Here is a 25,051-nt window from a genome sequence, read left to right as displayed (position 1 = left end):
AAACATCACTGCTCTAGAGGAGATCTGCATGGAGGAATGGGCCAACATACCAACATCAGTGTGTGGCAACCTTGTGAAGACTTACAGAAAACGTTTGACCTCTGTCATCATTGCCAACAAAGGATATATTACAAAGTATTGAGATGAAATTTTGTTTCTGACCAAATACTTATTTTCCACCATAATATGCAAATAAAATGATAAAAAAAACGGACAATGTGATTTTCTGGATATTTTTTTCTCAGTTTGTCTCCCATAGTTGAGGTCTACCTATGATGTAAATTACAGACGCCTCTCATCTTTTTAAGTGGTGGAACTTGCACTATTGCTGACTGACTAAATACTTTTTTGCCCCACTGTATATGGAGTAATGGCATTCACTTCAGTTATATCTTGTGTGATATCAAGGTCATCTGCTTTAGAAATGTAAGATGTCAGTTGTCCCTCTGATCTCCTGTTACTGTCATCTGCCAAGAGTAAAGCCAGTTTTTTTTCATTAAATAACCATAAAACTTTTATTTTTACAACATCTCTAGAATAAATGTCCATGAAAATTACAAGTTATGTAGCAAAAACATCTATTCATCCGCAAAAAGAAGCCCTCACTCAGATATATTATATGTCATAGAAAATCTAGGAAGTTTTCACATCAGTAGTTGGTCAAAGGCTTTTAAAGACCAACAACCAATCCAGCAAAATCTGCACTCCCAAAGCCACATTCCCTAGTTTTTGTTTAGCATTTCTGTAGAATCCTCATTATTTATGATGCGTGTGCCTCCAGAAGCACCATCTGCAGACTTTAGTTTGGGCACTAAAATGGCATATTAGGAATATTCACTTAGCAACATCTAAAAGATGAGTGGATCCTAAGAAATTTGAATTTGCCAGATTTGCAGAATTTGTCAAATTTTGACTTACTGGGAATAAATTAGCATGAATTGCATAATTAAAAAGCGCTTAATTACAGAGCACAGAGTTTACCTTGGAGTCAATTGAACACCTTTTGAGCTCTGTAATACAAGCACTGCCTTTTTAAATATTCAAATGACTTCATTCTATATGGCTAGGAAACAATATATGGGTGCAAAGGTAACCAACAGCGTATTTAACAAGACACTACAGTATCAGAGCGTTTAGGAGACAAAAATTGCTTAGCAGTCTAAAAATGATCCGGGGGGGGGGGATGCATGCAGCTATTATTTATATAGACAGGTGGTGCAAACAAAAGCATTTTCACACAGTTAGGTGGGCCAATTGTTCCGGTTTAAAGATTATAAAGAGTTTGAACTTTGCTAAATGAAGAAGTCATAGCTTTTTTCATAAGCAATCTAAACTATTTTGAAGACAAGACAGGTATACCTGTACTGTTTTTAATGTGAAGTAGTAATGGCTTCTCAACTTGAAGTAAAATAAAATATCCCTTTGTTGGGGTTAGCTACTGGTTTACCAATCAGCAAATAATTAGAAACTTAGAAAGTCTATCCAGCTGTCCAAAAATTATCCTCATTTTTTTGAAGGTTTGAAGAGGTTTGGAAGTACAGGGTCATCAAGAGCAACAGTAGTGCTAACTATGGAAGACATGAAGGAGAGGGAATAGATGCCCAGCAGAGTGAGATCCATCAGCAGAACGGTGTAGATGACAGTCAGGCAGACAGATGGTTTGCCCGATCTAATCATTGGCATCAGCCAACAGTGCATGATCCAGTGCAAAGATACCTACTGAAATAATTTGGACAAATATTAACTTTTTCACACTTGTGGCAGATAACCTGGTCCACTTTTGTGGGACAAACAAAAGTGGCCATGCTTAATACCCTCTCTGACAAAGAACTGGAGGCTAGACAACATGACGCTATGTCCATAGCAAACTGGACCAGTTCTTGCCACTGGTCCAATTTGTTGACAGATAAATCCATGGGTTCGAGGTCCAGGGTATCTGCTTGAGAAATTATATATTCTAGGTATGACTGCACTTGACTGTTTGCTGATGTGCATCGACAGATAAACTATAGGAATTGGTGCTGTTGCTGCCTTGGATATTAGTAAAATTGTTAATTTTATCAAATAAAAATGTACATATGGGATTAAAAAAAAAAAAAAAAAAAAGTGGTTTTTAAAATGTACAACAATTTGTCCCTTTCTGATAACTGTTCCCTTTATGACCTACCCTGATCCGGGGATGAACACTCGGGGCATTGTTTACTCTGCAAGAAGAGCACAGTGGTCACCTGGTCACACATGCCATCGGTAACCGTCCACTGTGCAAATACTTTACCAAAACAAGGAACACAGATTTTCACGTTAATATGCCAATTCCATCACTCCAAAAATTTCTGAACAATTTTGGAAAAATATGAGAATTTAAAAAAAAGAAAATTTACTTATTATGACGTTGAAGGAATTTTAGTCAGATAAGTTGCAACAATTGGTCTCCCACAATCCTGGTTATATCGATCATTGATGCACAAAATTTAAAATTTTGGTTAAAAAAAAAAAATGTTAAATTCCTATTCCCCAAATCAGTTGTTTGGTACAATAAATAATAGTTGCTAGGTATCATCTATTAAGCCCAATCCTTGTAATTGGACGATTGAATGCATGATTCTTGGGCACACAAGGGAGAACTGATGATGCAATGGAGGTAGAGGAGGAAATGTATGGAAAGCTGTAGGTGAGGATGGAACAGATGACAATGACAAGGCTACTTGCCGATGCACACTGGCAACCAAAAAGATAATCCCAAGAAGAGGAAGGAGGACAGCTTGAGCCTTGCTCATCTTGCCGGTCAATTTGCTTTTTCTACATGAGCAGCTGATGCAGTTTCATGTGTTGAACCAGAAACACATGGGCTACTTGCACATTGAACAAGTCTGTAGGAACCTGTTCACACCACCAGAAAACTTGAAGACATAAAAAAAAAAAAAAAGCAAAGCACAGTGAGGTCAAAAATACTCTGTTGTTAAAAAAAAAAAAAAAAATCAAATCACAGTAATAAGCAAGTTGCTTATTACTGTGATTTTTTTTTAACAACAGATTATTTTTGAACTCACTGTGCTAGTTTCATGTGTTGGTTGGAGGGATGTACATAGCTTATTTTCCAACAGTACAGCCTGCATAATGCTCAAAATTCGCCTTCCAAAAGATTTTACGCACACAAAAAGCTTGCACGTACAACTTGCCACCACTGTGTTGAGAAATTTCAGATGCTGTATAGTAGTGTTTGACCAAACTTCTACCCTTACGGTCCCCCCAACATATCTGTTTTCAAGATTTCCATAGTATTGTACAGGTGATATAATTATAATCAAAGCATCAGAAATTGCCACAGGGTCTTTCAGCTGTGCAATACTAAGAAAATCCTGAAAACATAATCTGTTGAAGATCGTGAGGACTGGAGTTTTGGAAACACTACTGTATAGCCTCCTACATCAACAGCGCAATACGTGCTCAAGAACCAACTTCAGGAAAACCATATTTGTGGTAAAAGATGTTTTAGGTGCACGTTGATGGTGTTGCGTATCACCAATGCCAGCAACCACCTCCTCTGATGCCCTCAACTCCTCGTCACCCCTGCCTGGTTTCCAGATTTTGTCAAACACATCCCTAACATTTATAAAGCATTTTCTCCCGAATGTGGCAAAATTCAATATGTGCTCAGAAAACTACTGTTTGTGGACAGAGAATGGCTCAAAAGGGAAGAATCGCCATTTGGCTTTTGAAGAATAATAGCATAAAGAAAGAAAAGAAAGGATTAGAATATGACAAAGTATGACAGTGATGGAGGTAATGACATCACCGTACAGGCGCTACCGAAAGGTGCGACTTGGCTGACCGAAAGATGAGAGAGGTGAGAAGGAGGGTGGAAAACTGGAGGCTTTCTTGGATTGCTGTCTGGTTTGACTTTGACAAATACGCAGGTGATGTCGCTTCATGTACTGATGGAGAGATATAGTTTCTGGTCTGTAAGAACCGGGACATCCACAGCTTATTTTCCTCATGCAGAGGCTGTAAGGTGCCAAGAAATTGTCTTTGGTCATCGAGCAAGAGAAGGCCCATGCACGAAAAGTCTCACCACCACAGCAAGATCTTGCAGGCTTTGTTAAGCCTGCTCCAACAACATGTATGGCATTATCTGCTCCAGAGCTGACAGCAAGAAAAGCTGATTTGCCCCCAGAAGATGTTTTTTTTTTTTTTTTAACTTAAGTTGCTTGTGCTGTGTATCGCTGATGCCAGCAACATTCTCCTCTAATTACCTCAACGCTTCATAAACCTTGTCTGGTTCCGAGGCAGGTTTTGATAAGCACAAAATCATCATCCATGAAATAGTTGACAGGTGCCTCTGCGTGTGAAATGGCTATTGCTGCTTGCGTCAACCGCTGAATGGGGTTAGGGATGATTTTGCGAAAAGTCAGGAATTAGCCCAAAACTATACCGGATGACCTTGTCAATGACCTGAAGAGAGCTGGGACCACAGTCTCAAACATTACCATTAGTAACACACTACATCGTCATGGGCTCCCCTGCTCACATCAGCACAGGCCCCTCTGAATTTCACCAATGACCATCTGGAGGAGGCAGAAGGTCATGTGGTCAGATAAGATCAAAATAAAACTTTCTGGTATCAACTCCACTCACCGTGTTTGGAGGAAGAAGGATGAATACAACCCAAAGGACATCATTCCAACTGTGAAGCACGTTGAGGGAAACATCATACTTTGGGGGTGTTTTTTTTTTGCAAAGGGAACAGGATGAATGCACTGTATTGAAGGGAGGATGGATGGGGTCAGTTATCGCAATATTTTGGCCAACAACCTCCTTCCCTCAATAAGAGCATTGAAGATGGGTCGTGGAAACACACAGCCAGGGCAACTAAGAAGTGACACTAAGAAACATTTCAAGGTCCTTGAGTGGCCTAGCCAGTCTCCAGACCTGAACTAATACAAAATCTTTGGAGGGAGCTGCAACTCAATGTTGCCCAGCGACAGTCCTGAAACCTGAAAGATCTGGAGAAGATTTATATTTTGCCCCACTGTAGCAATCCAAAATATATATATATTTATACTTTAATTATATTTTTTCATTAAAAAAAAAAAAAAAAAAAAGAAAAAAAAAAAAGTATATTTTTAGTCCCTAAGGAGTCTTAAACATATTGCAGTATATAGTGATTATCATGGTCTCCTATTGACCTCAGCCTATCACTGAGCTTTACACGAAGACAGATATGTCCGCTATAGGGGACTTCAGCAGAACCTCAACTGTCATATAACCCATCAATCCTCCACAACTGCATCACCTGGGGCTAATGCAGCTGTACCTCATCGATGATGTGGCAGTAAGAAGCAGGTGTGGACCATTTATTACAGTATCTGCTGCGTGTGGAGGAAACTCCGCTTCTGAACCCCCTCCACACGTGAGGACCCCTTTCCAGGATGTGAATAACACATCCATTTGCAGGAAGTAGTTAAGCTTCATAATTATACAAACTTTTAAAAAAAGAAAAAAAAATGGGTTTTGAGATGTACCAGGTATCACACTTTCATTAGCAAACGGAAACAAGCTTGAATTCAGAATTTGGTTGCAAAATCTGCAGTGAGTGGTTTAATACTACCCCTGTGTGTGAAAACCAAAACCAAACAGATCTACAACAGGTTACTGTATATCACTTGAATCTTAGATTTCTTTTCACAGACTATCACCCCCATTTTCAATCCTGTACATCAGCACTGAAGTAGTACATCACAATAATATCACGCCTTTATCTATCCCTATCATGTGTGCTCTGAGCTCCAACACCGTACATGTATTAGATGGCATTCCTTGGCCAGCCCCTATCTTTTATTTTGCCTGTGATAGCCCTTGTGATTGGCTAATTTTAAAAATGTATATAGTAAAATACACCGGCGCTCCAAAAGATGTTTAAATGTGAGGGTGAGCGAAGCTGCTGGTGCCTGGACGGCCACTGTGCCAAGCCTGTCATATAGGGGGAAAAACTTGGTATGATAAAATGTAGGTCACCGCGCTACCTAACTCAAAGAAGAAAGGCTGAGTATATAGTGCCCCCAAAAAGGAATAAGACTTACTTAAACGCTGTGGGTGCCGAGGATAAGTCTGTGGGAGCGGGTCTTGGTCGAGGTGGAGCTAGGAGAAAGTGGCTGCTCCTCCGTGCATGTAGAAGAAAGGATCCGATCAGCGGTGTGGGATGGCAGGGCTGCGGGGAGCGTCCTCCCCTGTTGGCGCCTAGCCACCACGCGCACCGGAGAGGTAAACAGGCGGCGTCTCAGGCAGAGAACGCCGCTACGCTGCAGCGGGGGATGAGGGGGCGTGGTCTGGGTGACGTCACCCGGAGCTGCAGAGAATGAGCAGGAGACGGATGCCGAGCAGGGCCTCAATTGCCTACGCGTTTCGAAGGTCTCCGGACCTTCTTCGTCAGGGCTAGAGGTCCCGGCGGTCTCTTGCTCAGTATATAAAGAAAAAGCACCACCCACTGCTACTTGGAAAGAGTAACAGAGTAACAATGTGTATGTGACTGACAGTGCTTCCATGTGAGTGTGTCTGGAAGCCAAAAGAAAAAACAAATAGGGGATTATTGAGGAACTAATTCTACATAATCCATGCAGGGTGGTTGGAAAATGGCTTGCACGTAATCCCTTAAATCAAATATGAGCACATTTGACTGGCAATGTGCTATTGTTAAAAATATATACTTTTTATTAAATTACATTAAAAAGGGAATATGTATAAAAAAGAAAGTAAAAAAAACCCCCTCCACCCAAAAGATATTCAATTTGAGTTCTTATGAACTTTCAGACAGCGAAACATCCCTTTTACAAAAGGGACTCAAATTAGCACCAACCACATTAGCAAAACCCTTCAACCTATACATTAGTATGAAGCAGTTCTTACGCAATCTGGCCATTAAAAAATATTTTCTCAAAAAAGGACCACAAGTTCCTAACCTTGTTTCACATGAATATATACAGACCTCACGTTCCAATCCATCTGCATTTCACCCCGTACAAGAATACTCAAGTGCCTTTCGATCATTTGAAACTGCAGTTACACAAGATATCAGGAAAATGAAGAGTAAAAACCCAAAATACATCTCCCAAAATCTAAATAATTCTGAACGAAAGGCACTGCTTGATCTTCAAGAAAATAACAACATCATTATACGCCCAGCAGACAAAGGGGGTGGGATTGTTATTCTTAATCACAATGCATATCAGGAGGAATGTGGGAGACTCCTGAATGATTAAATTACCTATAGGAAACTTAACAATGACCCCACTGAACGTTATGTGAAAAACCTAAACATTTTAACATCACGGGGCAAAACTTTAGGTATTTTAAACAAAAAAGAACTCCTTTTTATCATGAACAAAACCCCGAGTGTAGCAGTGTTCTACTACCTTCCGAAAATCCACAAAGATGTAAGGCACCCACCAGGGCGACCGATTATTTCTGGTATCAATTGCTTGACATCTAACCTATCACGGTATGTTGATACACATCTCCAAAAATGCATGCCCATTATCCCAGCCTACCTCAAAGACACCAGTCAGGTACTGCAAATATTGGAAAAAATACAATGGGAAAGTGGCTTTATTTTGGGGACACTGGATATTAAATCCTTGTATACCGTGATTGGCCATGCAAAAGGGTGCCAAGCGGCAGAACACTATTTAAATAAATTAGCCATCTATAAAGAAACACAGATTCAGTTTATTGTGGAGAGTATCTTGTTCATTTTGGAACATAACTATTTTATTCATGACGGCCAGTTCTACCTTCAAACATGGGGAACGGCCATGGGCACTCGTTTTGCCCCCAGTTACGCAAATATTTACGTAGCCAAATGGGAGGAGCTACACATTACACTTACCAAAAGCCCTCAAACTGGTCTGATTATGTGGAGGAGATTTATTGATGACGTGCTATTTATCTGGAATGGTCCACAAAACGAACTAGATGCATTTATTACCAGCCTCAACTTTAATTACTTTGGGTTGGAATTTACGGCCACCACCAGCCAAACCGAAATTAACTTTTTGGACCTGAATATTTTCATTGAAAACAACCGGGTATTAACTAAGTGCCATCGTAAGACAGTGGATTCCAATGGATTTATCGATATTAATAGTTGCCATCTACCCATCTGGTTGACTAATATCCCCAAAAGTCAATTCACCCGAGTAAGACGTAATTGCACTAAAATTGAGGACTATTTGACAGAAGCAGAGTACCTAACTGGACAGTTTTTAGAAAAAGGGTATTCCAAAGATTCGTTAGATGTGGCTAACCAAGAAATATATGAAATACCAAGAGATACCCTAATCCAAAAAACAATGAGGGATGAATCTAGTCCAACGGACATTCCTAGACAAATTTACCAGCTACCCATCATTACGCAATTCCATCATGGGTATAAATATTTTACAAAAATAATCCACAAGCACTGGTCAATTCTGCAGTTGGACAAAGTGATAGGGGAACTGCTACCTAAACACCCAAAATTAGTTTTTAGAAAATCACAAACAATAGGTAACATTATAGCCACAACAACCAACAGGGGCCCCATTAAGAGTATACCCTCACAGAGTCCAGGTTTTGTACCTTGTGGTACCTGCTCCTGTTGTATACGCACAAGTTTCAAAAAAACAAAACAATTAAAAATTTTTTAATTCGAATGGCACCCAGGAGTTTTTAATTAAGGACTATATATCATGCTGGACGTCGGGAGTCATCTATCGGATTTTATGCCCCTGCGGCAAAATATATGTAGGCCGTACCAAGCGTAAATTAAGGGACCGACTTAAAGAACATTTTAATAACATAGAAAAAGGCTTTGTCGGTCATCCTCTCTCAAGGCACTTCAGGGAGCATCATGGTAGATCTACAAAGGGGTTAATATTTTGTGGCATTCAGTTAGTACATAAGAACTGGAGGGGAGGTGACTACATTAAACTAATGTCACGTACCGAATCCAGGTGGATTTTTTTGCTGGATAGTATGGCCCCTAGGGGTCTCAACCATGAATTAGAGCTCTACGCTTTTAAATAATTATTTATCCATGTATTAAATTTTAGCAACCTCTTTTTTCCTTGCCTAATCCTTTCTATTCTTCCCATATTTGTCCTTGGGGGCCACTTGGACTATAGGGCCACCATTTTCCTTTTTTTCTTGTTTCTTAGTGCATATAGATATATCTTTGTAGATTTTCTTAGATTTTTTATTTTTATACTCATATCCATTTTTATCTTTATTGGCATATATGTACCTCTAGCCTTGACGAAGAAGGTCCGGAGACCTTCGAAACGCGTAGGCAATTGAGGCCCTGCTCGGCATCCGTCTCCTGCTCATTCTCTGCAGCTCCGGGTGACGTCACCCAGACCACGCCCCCTCATCCCCCGCTGCAGCGTAGCGGCGTTCTCTGCCTGAGACGCCACCTGTTTACCTCTCCGGTGCGCGTGGTGGCTAGGCGCCAACAGGGGAGGACGCTCCCCGCAGCCCTGCCATCCCACACCGCTGATCGGATCCTTTCTTCTACATGCACGGAGGAGCAGCCACTTTCTCCTAGCTCCACCTCGACCAAGACCCGCTCCCACAGACTTATCCTCGGCACCCACAGCGTTTAAGTAAGTCTTTTATTCCTTTTTGGGGGCACTATATACTCAGCCTTTCTTCTTTGAGTTAGGTAGCGCGGTGACCTACATTTTATCATACCTAATTTTAAAAATTGACTGTGTCTGACCATGTACCAAACATACCACAGCTCCTGGGCAGGGGAGAAAGCAAAAGATACTGTAATACTGACATTACAGCAGGAGATCGCAGAGGATACATTTTGCGAGGTAAAATATTTTTTAAAAACAGTCAGTAAAATATTTTACCTCACACAATGATTCCACTGTGATCCCCTGCTGTAATGTCAGTGTTATCTTTTGCTTCCTCCCCTGCCCAGGAGCTATGGTATGTTCGGTACACAGTCAGACACAGACAGTTTTTAAAATCAAGTTTTGTTTGTGGAAAAACCCCCTTCAAAAAGCAAATATCAACGCCAACATGGCTCCTCATAAAAAGTACGCCAATGACAAAGAAAGGAAAGCAGCAAAGGCAAAACATCGAAGACAACACAGGGCAAATGAGACTCTTGAGCAACAGCATCGCTGGGAAAAAAACAATGCATATAAGCGTAGGCATCAAGCACGAGTCCCCTGATGCAAAAGTCATTAGATTATCACAGGATGCCATTAGGAAACAATAGCGCCGCATGCCTGCCCCCATTGTGACTTTACTGTCCTCCCGATGCAATAGCATGTGGCCTCCATCATATGTGCGTGTGTGAGTGAAAGAGATTAAATATATATCTAATATACAGTGGGGCAAAAAAGTATTTAGTCATTCAGCAATAGTGCAAGTTCCACCACTTAAAAAGATGAGAGGCGTCTGTAATTTACATCATAGGTAGACCTCAGCTATGGGAGACAAACTGAGAAATAAAAATCCAGAAAATCACATTGTCTGTTTTTTTATCATTTTATTTGCATATTATGGTGGAAAATAAGTATTTGGTCAGAAACAAAATTTCATCTCAATACTTTGTAATATATCCTTTGTTGGCAATGACAGAGGTCAAACGTTTTCTGTAAGTCTTCACAAGGATGCCACACACTGTTGTTGGTATGTTGGCCCATTCCTCCATGCAGATCTCCTCTAGAGCAGTGATGTTTTTGGCTTTTCGCTTGGCAACACGGACTTTCAACTCCCTCCAAAGGTTTTCTATAGGGTTGAGATCTGGAGACTGGCTAGGCCACTCCAGGACCTTGAAATGCTTCTTACGAAGCCACTCCTTCATTGCTCTGGCGGTGTGCTTTGGATCATTGTCATGTTGAAAGACCCAGCCACGTTTCATCTTCAATGCCCTTGCTGATGGAAGGAGGTTTGCACTCAAAATCTCACGATACATGGCCCCATTCATTCTTTCATGTACCCGGATCAGTCGTCCTGGCCCCTTTGCAGAGAAACAGCCCCAAAGCATGATGTTTCCACCACCATGCTTTACAGTAGGTATGGTGTTTGATGGATGCAACTCAGTATTCTTTTTCCTCCAAACACGACAAGTTGTGTTTCTACCAAACAGTTCCAGTTTGGTTTCATCAGACCATAGGACATTCTCCCAAAACTCCTCTGGATCATCCAAATGCTCTCTAGCAAACTTCAGACGGGCCCGGACATGTACTGGCTTAAGCAGTGGGACACGTCTGGCACTGCAGGATCTGAGTCCATGGTGGCGTAGTGTGTTACTTATGGTAGGCCTTGTTACATTGGTCCCAGCTCTCTGCAGTTCATTCACTAGGTCCCCCCGCGTGGTTCTGGGATTTTTGCTCACCGTTCTTGTGATCATTCTGACCCCACGGGGTGGGATTTTGCGTGGAGCCCCAGATCGAGGGAGATTATCAGTGGTCTTGAATGTCTTCCATTTTCTAATTATTGCTCCCACTGTTGATTTCTTCACTCCAAGCTGGTTGGCTATTGCAGATTCAGTCTTCCCAGCCTGGTGCAGGGCTACAATTTTGTTTCTGGTGTCCTTTGACAGCTCTTTGGTCTTCACCATAGTGGAGTTTGGAGTCAGACTGTTTGAGGGTGTGCACAGGTGTCTTTTTATACTGATAACAAGTTTAAACAGGTGCCATTACTACAGGTAATGAGTGGAGGAAAGAGGAGACTCTTAAAGAAGAAGTTACAGGTCTGTGAGAGCCAGAAATCTTGATTGTTTGTTTCTGACCAAATACTTATTTTCCACCATAATATGCAAATAAAATGATAAAAAAACAGACAATGTGATTTTCTGGATTTTTTTTCTCAGTTTGTCTCCCATAGTTGAGGTCTACCTATGATGTAAATTACAGACGCATCTCATCTTTTTAAGTGGTGGAACTTGCACTATTGCTGAATGACTAAATACTTTTTTGCCCCACTGTATAAAGCTGAATGTGTGTATGTATGTGTGAATGTCCGGGATTGGCATCTGCACCGCCGCAGCTACAGCCACAAAATTTTGCACTGTAACACGTCTGGACCCAAAGAGCGTCATAGGCTATGTTGTGAGGCGAAATTTTAAACCCTTCGCGTTCCAATTCACCAAACAATTTTGCCCTTATCTACATAATGGGGAAAAAGTGAAAGGAAAAGTGTTGGAGGCAAATTGACAGCTGCCAGATGTGAAGAAGGGGGACTTAAAGAATGAGAGCGATGGCGCCAAAGAGTCTATACTGTACAGTTGCTAAGGTGGGGCCCCGACATGGGATACTCACCACACACGGGGATATGAACACACACACACAAAATGCGCCACACACTACCACGTGCTTGAACATACATATCACCCTCAGCACACATTTCACCACACATACACCAACCTCCCCACATAAAAGTCAAAACACAAAAGTCGCCACTCAAAACTCGCCACGCGCAGAATTGGACACATGCAAAACTCGCCACAGGCAAAACTTGCACACGCGGAAAAATTGCCACATGCAAAAAGTTGCAACACATGCAAAAGTTGCCTCACACAAAACTTGCACATACTCAAAACGTACCACAAATGTACCATATAGGAAATACGGTAGGTGTCAGTCACATGACCTGTCTATTATGTGTTTGTGTGAGCTAATATATACTTCCAGGGGGGAGGGCTTCCTGTTGGCAGGGGATTTATCAGGCTGCCAATTTAGCTTACAAATACTGAGGTAAAAAGACTGACCAAATAACGTGTGATCGAGGTCTACAGGAGGAGATGACACACAGATATATACTATATACAGGAGGAGATGACATACAGGTACATACTATATACAGGGGAGATGACACACAGGTATATACTATATACAGGAGGAGATGACTTACAGGTATATCCTATATTCAGGAGGAGATGACATACAGGTATATACTATATACAGGAGGAGATGACATACAGGTATATACTACATACAGGAGGAGATGACACAGGTATATACTATATACAGGAGGAGATGACATACAGCAGGTATATACTATATACAGGGGAGATGACATACAGGCATATAATATATACAGGAGATGACATACAGGTATATACTATATATAGGAGGAGATGACATACAGGAATATACAATATACAGGAGATGACATACAGCAGGTATATACTATTTACAGGGGAGATGACATACACGTATACACTATATACAGGGGAGATGACATACAGGTATATACTATATACAGGAGATGACATACAGGTGTATACCATATATAAGGGAGATGACAAACATGTATATACGGAGGTGAAAATGAGAGGTGTGATGTGAAAATGAAAAGGTGTGAGTGCAAAAGTGCAAAAAGTGAGAGAAAATAGTGGAGTGATCGGAAAATGACAGATGTGAGGTCGAAATGACAAGTGTTAGGGGGAATGAGAGGAGTGAGGGGGGAATAAGAGGAGTGTGGGGGAAAATGAGAGGCGTGACAGGAAAATGAGAGAAGTGAGGTGCTAAACGAGAGGCCTGATGGGAAAATAAGAGAAGTGAGGTGCTATAACTAACCACAGATTTTTACTATGCCCAGGCAACGTCGGGTTCTTCAGCTAGTGTGTGTATATATTGTAAGGCAGTGACCGGTGTCATATGCGAGGGTCGCTATGTATCCCCCAGGATGTGCTTAGAAGCATTTTAGATCCGCTGGAGTGCCCTGTGCTCACAGCAGGTTTGCCTGTGAGACACAGGGAAGAATAAAAGTGAGTGTGAACTGGATCAAGTTATTTGACCCAGAAATTATTCAGGAAAACCCGGTATGGGCTTTTATTTTTGAAACGGACTGCAGGAAGGCAGTGGGGCTGGTCCGTTTCCTCCAGCCCAGATCTTATAGTGGCCCATGGCCATAGAATCTGGAGCAAAGAAAAAAAAAAAACCCTGCAAGAGAGTTTGGGTGTGTCAGTATTGGTCTGGGAGTCAGACCTAGTAGGAGCTTTATGAGGAGCTCTGTCCGTGCGGTGCAACACGGGCCTGGCAGAGCCTGAAAAGCCTGACACCCCAGCGTACACGGTGGTGTATTACGTTCACGGCAACAGATTGTGGACTGTCTTTACTTTTCCCGGCTGCATACCGAAGGACTTGTTTGCTTATTTGTCCGGTTTGTGAGTATGCTGTGAAATAAACAAGACTTTATTTGAACTTTATATGGGTCACTGCCTATTCACTGCATAGCAAGGACATCGCTACATCACATATGGTGGAGAATGCGGGCAGTGTGAATTAAGACATACCCCAACACCATTTGCATGTCTGTTGTTAAGCCTGCTACATATATATATATATATATATATACACACTCACTGGCCACTTTATTAGGTACACCTGTCCAACTTCTTGTTAACACTTAATTTCTAATCAGCCAATCACATGGCGGCAACTCAGTGCATTTAGGCATGTAGACATGGTCAAGACAATCTCCTGCAGTTCAAACCGAGCATCAGTATGGGGAAGAAAGGTGATTTGAGTGCCTTTGAACGTGGCATGGTTGTTGGTGCCAGAAGGGCTGGTCTGAGTATTTCAGAAACTGCTGATCTACTGGGATTTTCACGCACAACCATCTCTAGGGTTTACAGAGAATGGTCCGAAAAAGAAAAAAAATCCAGTGAGCGGCAGTTCTGTGGGCGGAAATGCCTTGTTGATGCCAGAGGTCAGAGGAGAATGGGCAGACTGGTTCGAGCTGATAGAAAGGCAACAGTGACTCAAATCGCCACCCGTTACAACCAAGGTAGGCCTAAGAGCATCTCTGAACGCACAGTGCGTCGAACTTTGAGGCAGATGGGCTACAGCAGCAGAAGACCACACCGGGTACCACTCCTTTCAGCTAAGAACAGGAAACTGAGGCTACAATTTGAACAAGCTCATCGAAATTGGACAGTAGAAGATTGGAAAAACGTTGCTTGGTCTGATGAGTCTCGATTTCTGCTGCGACATTCGGATGGTAGGGTCAGAATTTGGCGTAAACAACATGAAAGCATGGATCCATCCTGCCTTGTATGGAGCATCTTTGGGATGTGCAGCCGACAAATCTGCGGCAACTGTGTGATGCCATCATGTCAATATGGACCAAAATCTCTGAGGAATGCTTCCAGCACCTTGTTGAATCTATGCCACGAAGAATTGAGGCAGTTCTGAAGGCAAAAGGGGGTCCAACCCGTTACTAGCATGGTGTACCTAATAAAGTGGCCGGTGAGTGTATATATACACACACACACACACACATACATACACTCACCGGCCACTTTATTAGGTACACCATGCTAGTAACGGGTTGGACCCCCTTTTGCCTTCAGAACTGCCTCAATTCTTCGTGGCATAGATTCAACAAGGTGCTGGAAGCATTCCTCAGAGATTTTGGTCCATATTGACATGATGGCATCACACAGTTGCCGCAGATTTGTCGGCTGCACATCCCAAAGATGCTCCATACAAGGCAGGATGGATCCATGCTTTCATGTTGTTTACGCCAAATTCTGACCCTACCATCCGAATGTCGCAGCAGAAATCGAGACTCATCAGATCAAGCAACGTTTTTCCAATCTTCTACTGTCCAATTTCGATGAGCTTGTACAAATTGTAGCCTCAGTTTCCTGTTCTTAGCTGAAAGGAGTGGTACCCGGTGTGGTCTTCTGCTGCTGTAGCCCATCTGCCTCAAAGTTCGACGCACTGTGCGTTCAGAGATGCTCTTAGGCCTACCTTGGTTGTAACGGGTGGCGATTTGAGTCACTGTTGCCTTTCTATCAGCTCGAACCAGTCTGCCCATTCTCCTCTGACCTCTGGCATCAACAAGGCATTTCCGCCCACAGAACTGCCGCTCACTGGATTTTTTTTCTTTTTCGGACCATTCTCTGTAAACCCTAGAGATGGTTGTGCGTGAAAATCCCAGTAGATCAGCAGTTTCTGAAATACTCAGACCAGCCCTTCTGGCACCAACAACCATGCCACGTTCAAAGGCACTCAAATCACCTTTCTTCCCCATACTGATGCTCGGTTTGAACTGCAGGAGATTGTCTTGACCATGTCTACATGCCTAAATGCACTGAGTTGCCGCCATGTGATTGGCTGATTAGAAATTAAGTGTTAACAAGAAGTTGGACAGGTGTACCTAATAAAGTGGCCGGTGAGTGTATATACACACTAGCTGAAGAACCCGACGTTGCCTGGGCATAGTAAAAATAGTCTCAAAGATGGTTCAAGTTCGCGTGGAACTGTGAATATCAAGTAATTCAACAAAAGTTTGATACTCCACAGATTGATCCACTCATCTCAAATACACACTTATTCTACCCAAAGGAAAATGTAAAATAAAAATATTCCCAATATCGCCTCTACATGCTCTCTGCAAATGAGCTTTACTTCTAAACATGATTCTTTCATATTTCCTAACTCTCTGTACAAACACATTTAGTGGTTACTACTCACCAGGGTAGTCATCTGTAGGAATCTCCTCTTTACACCACACATCACTCCTCACATATGCCTCTGTAGTATTAATATGGGTCAGATCTTTACCCTGAAACAAATATTGTAAAAGTCACAGACAGATGGAGAAGTCACATCTATGATCAGCTCTAATCCTGCCATATCCACTGTTCTCATTACACAAGTATAAAACATAGTACTGGTTGATAAAACAGGACTGAGCACAAGACATTCACAGCCTTCTACACATCAAAGAGGAGATCTCACAGCCATCTACACCAGTAGCGTAGCTAGCGGGGGGTCAGAGGGGGCAGTTGCCCTGGGCCCTGTGCTCTTAGGGGCCCACCCTTAGCTACTGTTACGCATATTGGCATATGAAGCTTGTTGAAACAGTTAGAATCTCCCTGCACTGCTATCTGGTCACTATGGGGCCCGTGGGTGGGGGAGGGCGAGGCCTCCCGCCCATCATCACAAGATCAACTATATCTGCTAGATGCCGATACAGTGAATCCTGCGCTCATCATTCCCCCTCTGCGTCTGATGTCACTGATGCAGAGACTGACAGAGGGCGCGATGACGTCAATATATGGCGCCCGCTGTGCGAAAGATGTGCGGGTGCTCCGATCAGCGGGGAACGAGAATGAGAGGCGAGTATTGTATTTTTTTATGCGGCATGCAGTTTGCTACATGGAGGTCTACGGGGTGTGCATTATACTACACGGAGGCTATTTACACACTACCTCCTCATCCTGCCCTCTTTTTCTATTGGAGCCCCTCAAGGCTCTGCCCTAGTACCCCTACTATTCTCAATCTATACCCTTGGCCTGGGACAACTCAAAGTCCTATGGCTTCCAGTACCACCTATTTGCTGAGGACTAGTGTTGAGCGATACCTTCCGATATGCAAAGGTATCGGTATCGGATTGGATCGGCCGATACCCAAAAAATATCGGATGTCACCGATACCCGATACCAATGCATATCAATTGGACACAAAATATCGGAATGGTTCCCAGGGTCTGAAGGAGAGGAAACTCTCCTTCAGGCCCTGGGATCCATATTCATGTATAAAATAAAGAATAAAAATAAAAAATATTGATATACTCACCCCTCTGACGGCCCCGGCTCTCACCGGTCCAAGCGTCTGCCTCCGTTCCCCAAGAATGCAGAGTGAAGGACCTTCGATGACGTCGCGGCTTGTGATTGGTCGCGTGACCGCTCACGCGACCAATCACAAGCCGCGACGTCATCGAAGGTCATTCACTCCCTGCATTCTTAGAAACGGAGGCACTGCTAAGCGCCAGGGTCCGCCGGAGGGGTGAGTATATCAATATTTTTTATTTTTATTATTTATTTTTTACATGAATATGGATCCCAGGGCCTGAAGGAGAGTCTCCTCTCCTCCAGACCCTGGGAACCATAAGCACCGCACACTTCCGATTCCGATATCGCAAAAATATCAGAACTCGGTATCGGAATTCCGATACAGCAAATATCGGCCGATACCCGATACTTGCAGTATCGGAATGCTCAGCACTACTGAGGATGCTCCGATCTACCTCTCTGCTGTCTATAATCCAGGAGTGTCTATCAGCTATAGCCTCCTCCTCCCCCTTTCGCTTCATCAAACTCAATGTGGACAAATCTGAACTCATCATCTTTCTTCCATCTCACAGATTATCCCTAGCTGATCTATCACAATAAATGACATCACACTTTTCTCCGTACCAGAAATCTCTGCCTCAGAGTAACCCGCGACTCTGCCCTGTCCTTCCAAACCACACATCCAAGTTCTTTCCACCTCATGTCGCCTCCAGCTCAAAAGTATTTCCAGAATCAGTCCATTCCTTAACCCTCAATCCACTAAAATGCTTGCGCATGCCCTCATCTCCCCCTTTGACTACTGCAACATCCTCCATGTGGTTTTCCTTCTTAATCTATCTTCTCTGTATATCTCCAAACTAATCTCCTGATATCTTTTCTCATGCAATCTCCAGTCCTCCCAAAACCTCCTTCTCTTCTCCAAGCTTATTCGTTTCTCACCCAATTGCCTCCAATATTTCATTTGAATATTCCCCATCCTCTGAAATTCTGTGCCTCAACATGTCTGACTATCAACCACATTCGGATCTCCTTCAGATGGAACTTGAAAACCCATCTCCCCAAGAAAGCTTACAGCCTGCAATGATTACTCCCGATGCCTCATCACCACTACCAGAGCTACTGCCTCACCAACACCGGAGCTGCTGCAACCCCCCACCTACTGTCTTCTTCGCAATCATCCTGTAGAATATAAGTCCACAAGGGCAGGGTCCTCTTCCCTCTGTACCGGAGTTTGTTCACTGTAAGTGATATCTGTATTTTCTCCCACAGTGTGGGCGCTAATGTGGGGTCTTTGTACAGTGTGGGGGCCATCATACAGTGTTGAAGCCATCAAACAATTTAGGGGGCTACTAAAGGGTCAGTATACTGTGTGGGGTGTACTATACAGTGAGGGGGCATTATACCATTTATAAGACAGCATCATACTGTGTAGAGGGATTCTGTACAAGGGGGAGACTCGGGACATTATTAAATGTTAAGTGGGCCCTTAGGGTATGTGCACACGCTGCGGATGGATTTTGCTGCGGAACCGCAGCGTTTCTGCAGCTGCGGGTCCGCAGCGGTTTCCCATGATTTTACAGTACAATGTAAACCTATGGGAAACTAAATCCGCAGTGCACATGCTGCGGAAAAAACGTGCGGAAATGCAGCGGTTTATATTCCGTAGCATGTCAATTCTTTTTGCAGATTCTGCTGCGGGTTTACACCTGCTCCAATAGAAAACTGCTTGTGTAAACCCGCAGGGGAAACCACAATAAATACGCAGTAAAAACCGCAGCGGTTTTGCAATACGAATTTATCAAATCCGCTGCGGAAAATTCTGCAATGGAATCTGCAGCGTGGGCACAAGCCCTTATTGTTATAGGGGAACTCAGGTTATTGTGATCATCTAAGACAGAGGTCTCAAACTGCATTCCTCAAGGGCTGCAAACAGGTCATGTTGTCAGGATTTCCTTGTATTGCAGAGGTGATGATTTAATCACCTGCACAGAATGATTCCAGCACCTTGTGCAATGATAAGGAAATCTTGAAAACACGCATGGTCTGAGGCGGGGTCGGAGTCAGCACCCGGCGCACCCGGGCAAGTGCCGGGGCCCTGGCGAGACGGGGGGGCCCACTCACACAGTCATAGATTCCAATTTGCGCTGGCACAAGCATCTTCTCAGTCAGTGCAGGGCCAGGCACATCGGGGTTAAGGACACAGCCAGCGTGACTTTGTGGGCGGAGAGAGCACGTTCTCCTGCTCTGCTCTCCTGCCGCTGGCTGCGTGCAGTGCTGAACTTATCAGGCACAGCCAGATTCCGGAGGAGCTCCTACCAGCACCTGAGTGAGTGCCATGCTATATTGCTGTATATTCTGACAGTCTGGGTGACCTGGGGCGGCCATGGGCTGGGCGGCCACAGCTGATATATGCTGATATATATATATATATATACACATACATACACACACACACTCTACAGCAGCCACCCAGCCCGGGCCCCCAGCACAGCCTGTATGGATACAGTGTATATCATATATATACAGTACTGGTGCTGGGGGCCTGGGCTGGGCGGCTGTTGAAGTATATACACTGCACAGTACCTCTCCCCTGTATATATACACCGCACAGTACCACTCCCCTGTATATATACACCGCACAGCACCTCTCCCCTGTATATATACACCGCACAGTACCTCTCCCCTGTATATATACACTGCACAGTACCGCTCCTCCTGTATATATACACTGCGCAGTACCACTCCTCCTGTATATATACACCGCACAGTACCTCTCCCCTGTATATATACACACCGCACAGTACCTCTCCCCTGTATATATACACACACCGCACAGTACCTCTCCCCTGTATATATACACACACCGCACAGTACCTCTCCCCTGTATATATACACTGCACAGTACCTCTCTCCTGTATATATACACACCGCACAGTACCTCTCTCCTGTATATATACACACTGCACAGTACCGCTCCTCCTGTATATATACACTGCACAGTACTGCTCCTCCTGTATATATACACTGCACAGTACCACTCCTCCTGTCCTGTATATATACACTGCAGAATTTACAATAGCAACCACTCATGTAAGAAGTGAAATCTGGCATTGTACTATACCTATACTTCTCTGCTGTATCTGGGCATCATGAATCTTGGTATGTGTTAAAGGACGGGGGGAGGGCCCACTGAGACTCTTTCGCCCGGGGCCCTCAAAAACCTGGAGCCGGCCCTGGTCAGAGGCCCTCAAGGAATGCAGTTTGAGACCTCTGGTCTAAGAGGTACACAGGGGGAGCAAAATGTTAGTGCCCTAGAAAATAGTCTCCACATCTAGAGGGCACACAGTAGGTGCAGTAATAAGAACACATACCCCAATGCTGAGCCGCTGCTGATGGTATCAGTAGGATGAGGAGTTTGTGCAGGTTGGGAATAGATGGTGGCGATTCTGATAATGTGAGAAGGCAAATGTGTTTATTGTTATTTCTGCGGCCTGGCTGCAGCCAAGTTATCTGCTGAAGTTCTCCTACATTCACTATTAGGATGCACCACCATGGTTGTAAACAGGATTACCTGGATAGAGGCTCACTCGGAATTTTTGCCCCCTGAACCCCATCCCTAGCTATGCCTCTGGTACACATCATAGCTGAGATCTCATGACACCATCTCTCCATCTACCTGATGATCGTGAGGAACATTGGGATTTTCTTGTTTACAGTCCTCTGAAAGAAGAGGATGGAGACATCTCTCTGGTGTAGTCCTCTTACTGGATAGAACTGAAGGAAACACATAGAGGGACTGAATTCATGCTTCATTATATATATATATATATATATATATATAATTATAGGCCCTGTGTATTTAGTCCTGTCTATTACCTGGTGATGTGAGGGGCTGGGGAACCTCCACAATGACGTCCTTGTACAGATCTTTGTGTCCTTCTAAATACTCCCACTCTTCCATGGAGAAATAGATGGCAACATCCTGACACCTTATAGGAACCTGACACATACAAGAATATCGTCATCCCCCAATCTTTTCATAGCATTACTGAATAATTTCCCAGCAGTGTCACCTCTCCAGTCAGCAGCTCAATCATCTTGTAGGTGAGTTCTAGGATCTTCTGGTTATTGATGTCCTCATGTATCAGGGGGTGAGGTGGAGGCCCCATGATTGGGCTCAGGATTCTTCCCCGTACCTCAGACACAGGGGACTGACAGCGCTCACTAGAGGTCTTCACTACTGTGTAATCCTGTTTATGGAGAGACACATTAATAAATCTCACTACAGACATTTCCAGAGTCCTCACCTCTCCAGTTCTGTCCATCTGTTATTCCCATAGATAAGAATGATGTAATGTGACGTCATCAGAATCGCTCACCTCTCCAGTAAGCCGGAAGAGGATCTCTAGGGTTAGGTGCCATATCCGCTTCACCATCTGGTCCCTGTCCCTATCCATCCTTGACAGGTCAATCAGAAAAATTGTCTTATATAGAAGATCTCCACTGAGAGGATCTGATATTGTAGGGACCTGAATGGGGAGAAGATGATGATGTTACATCATAAAGTCCCCATGTAATAACACAATTACTGGAGATAAGGGGAAACATAAGGAGATTATTGTGTACTAGATGGCAGCCCGATTCTAAAGAATCGGGAGTCTAGAATCCATATATACTTTATTTATTCAAATGTAAGAATAATACAATTAATAAATAATAGAAAGAAAGAACAAAAAATGGCTGCACTCACCAGCTCTTGACAATTCTTGACAGTACGGCACATTTCTGATTGGTCGCTCGCGGCAGGCGGCAACCAATCAGAAAAGTGCCGCGCACCACGAAGGCATATATCTTTGTCCACCCTGAGCGGGTGTAGGACGCTGGTGACGTCACTTATCTCCGGACATTATCTCCGGACAAAGCCACGGAAGTTGGCACAAATTGCCGGAAGTAGTATTCTAGGCAATTATATATTAGATTTTAATGTTATCAGTGTTTACCTTTGAACGTTTATATTGTATTGTCCTGTCACCAGCCATGTGTACGATTATCGGCCGAAAGCCTCTCTGGAACCAATAATCACCCCATGTAAAGGTATCTTTATAAGTTAAAGATTCAGAATACTATGACTTTTATCATATCCTGAACAGTCAAGTTTTTTATGAACCGTTAAGGTTTTCTGGTTGAAGTAAAAAAAACTCTGAGTGTTTACAGTTTGAAACCATAAAATGTTGAAAAATTATGTCATTCTTGAGTATATCACTCAATGGTGCTCATAAACGTGTCAAATTTGATCTATAATATACTTTAATATACGTTACTTTAATCTTTAATATACTTAAGAACAGGGCCCCAGACATCACACAGGGGGTCTGAAACACCGCACAGTGGTCCAAAATATCGCTGTGCTCTGCCTGGGGCCCCATATGCTGCCTGGGGCCCCTGTGCTCTGCCTGGGGCCCCATATGCTGCCTGGGGCCCCTGTGCTCTGCCTGGGGCCCCTGTGCTCTGCCTGGGGCCCCATGTTCTGCCTGGGGCCCCTGTGCTCTGCCTGGGGCCACTGTGCTCTGCCTGGGGCCCCATATGCTGCCTGGGGCCCCTGTGCTCTGCCTGGGGCCCCATATGCTGCCTGGGGCCCCTGTGCTCTGCCTGGGGCCCCATAGGCTGCCTGGGGCCCCTGTGCTCTACCTGGGACCACTGTGCTCTGCCTGGGGCCCCATATGCTGCCTGGGGCCCCTGTGCTCTGCCTGGGGCCCCTGTGCTCTGCCTGGGGCCCCATGTTCTGCCTGGGGCCACTGTGCTCTGCCTGGGGCCCCATAGGCTGCCTGGGGCCACTGTGCTCTGCCTGGGACCACTGTGCTCTGCCTGGGGCCCCATATGCTGCCTGGGGCCCCTGTGCTCTACCTGGGGCCACTGTGCTCTGCCTGGGGCCCCATATGCTGGCTGGGGCCCCTGTGCTCTGCCTGGGGCCCCATGTTCTTCCTGGGGCCCCTGTGCTCTGCCTGGGGCCACTGTGCTCTGCCTGGGGCCCCATGTTCTGCCTGGGGCCACTGTGCTCTGCCTGGGGCCCCATAAGCTGCCTGGGGCCCCTGTGCTCTGCCTGGGACCACTGTGCTCTGCCTGGGGCCCCATATGCTGCCTGGGGCCCCTGTGCTCTGCCTGGGGCCCCTGTGCTCTGCCTGGGGCCCCATGTTCTGCCTGGGGCCACTGTGCTCTGCCTGGGGTCCCATAGGCTGCCTGGGGCCACTGTGCTCTGCCTGGGACCACTGTGCTCTGCCTGGGGCCCCATATGCTGCCTGGGGCCCCTGTGCTCTGCCTGGGGCCACTGTGCTCTGCCTGGGGCCCCATATGCTGCCTGGGGCCCCTGTGCTCTGCCTGGGGCCCCATATGCTGCCTGGGGCCCCTGTGCTCTGCCTGGGGCCCCTGTGCTCTGCCTGGGGCCCCATGTTCTGCCTGGGGCCCCTGTGCTCTGCCTGGGGCCACTGTGCTCTCCCTGGGGCCCCATGTTCTGCCTGGGGCCACTGTGCTCTGCCTGGGGCCCCATAAGCTGCCTGGGGCCCCTGTGCTCTGCCTGGGGCCACTGTGCTCTGCCTGGGGCCCCATATGCTGCCTGAGGCCCCTGTGCTCTGCCTGGGGCCCCATATGCTGCCTGGGGCCCCTGTGCTCTGCCTGGGGCCCCATATGCTGCCTGGGGCCCCTGTGCTCTGCCTGGGGCCCCTGTGCTCTGCCTGGGGCCCCATGTTCTGCCTGGGGCCCCTGTGCTCTGCCAGGGGCCACTGTGCTCTGCCTGGGGCCCCATATGCTGCCTGGGGCCCCTGTGCTCTGCCTGAGGCCCCTGTGCTCTGCCTGGGGCCCCATATGCTGCCTGGGGCCCCTGTGCTCTGCCTGGGGCCCCTGTGCTCTGCCTGGGGCCCCATGTTCTGCCTGGGGCCCCTGTGCTCTGCCTGGGGCCACTGTGCTCTGCCTGGGGCCCCATATGCTGCCTGGGGCCCCTGTGCTCTGCCTGGGGCCCCATATGCTGCCTGGGGCCCCTGTGCTCTGCCTGGGGCCACTGTGCTCTGCCTGGGGCCCCATAGGCTTCCTGGGGCCCCTGTGCTCTGCCTGGGACCACTGTGCTCTGCCTGGGGCCCCATATGCTGCCTGGGGCCCCTGTGCTCTGCCTGGGGCCACTGTGCTCTGCCTGGGGCCCCATATGCTGCCTGGGGCCCCTGTGCTCTGCCTGGGTGTAGGACACTGGTGACGTCACTTATCTCCGGACATTAGCTCCGGACATTAGCTCCGGACATTATCTCCGGACATTAGCTCCGGACAAAGCCACGGAAGTTGGCACAAATTGCAGGAAGTAGTATTCTAGGCAATTATATATTAGATATTATGTGTAGATGTTGTATTCTCATTGTATGGACTGTCATTCTAGTCCAGCGGTAGCAAACCTATGGCACGTGTGCCAGAGAAGACATGTAGAGC

General features: G+C 45.2%; 1 protein-coding gene across 1 annotated transcript in view; it reads right to left on the bottom strand.

The window, feature by feature from the left end:
* The window catches only part of LOC143767494 (gastrula zinc finger protein XlCGF66.1-like), an 87,960-nt gene that overhangs the window by 27,101 nt on the left and 35,808 nt on the right, over nt 1-25,051 (bottom strand). The window contains exons 2-6 of the mRNA XM_077255883.1: nt 21,964-22,113; nt 21,658-21,834; nt 21,461-21,584; nt 21,261-21,358; nt 16,482-16,572 (exon numbers count right to left, since the gene is read on the bottom strand). Of these exons, the coding sequence (XP_077111998.1) occupies nt 16,482-16,572; nt 21,261-21,358; nt 21,461-21,584; nt 21,658-21,834; nt 21,964-22,041 (568 nt within the window). The 5' untranslated portion in view covers nt 22,042-22,113. The remainder of the gene's footprint in view (nt 1-16,481; nt 16,573-21,260; nt 21,359-21,460; nt 21,585-21,657; nt 21,835-21,963; nt 22,114-25,051) is intronic.

The sequence above is a fragment of the Ranitomeya variabilis genome, chromosome 4 (genome assembly GCF_051348905.1).
Source record: "Ranitomeya variabilis isolate aRanVar5 chromosome 4, aRanVar5.hap1, whole genome shotgun sequence".
Classification (NCBI taxonomy): Eukaryota; Metazoa; Chordata; class Amphibia; order Anura; family Dendrobatidae; genus Ranitomeya; species Ranitomeya variabilis.
This window is presented reverse-complemented; position numbering and strand designations above follow the sequence as displayed.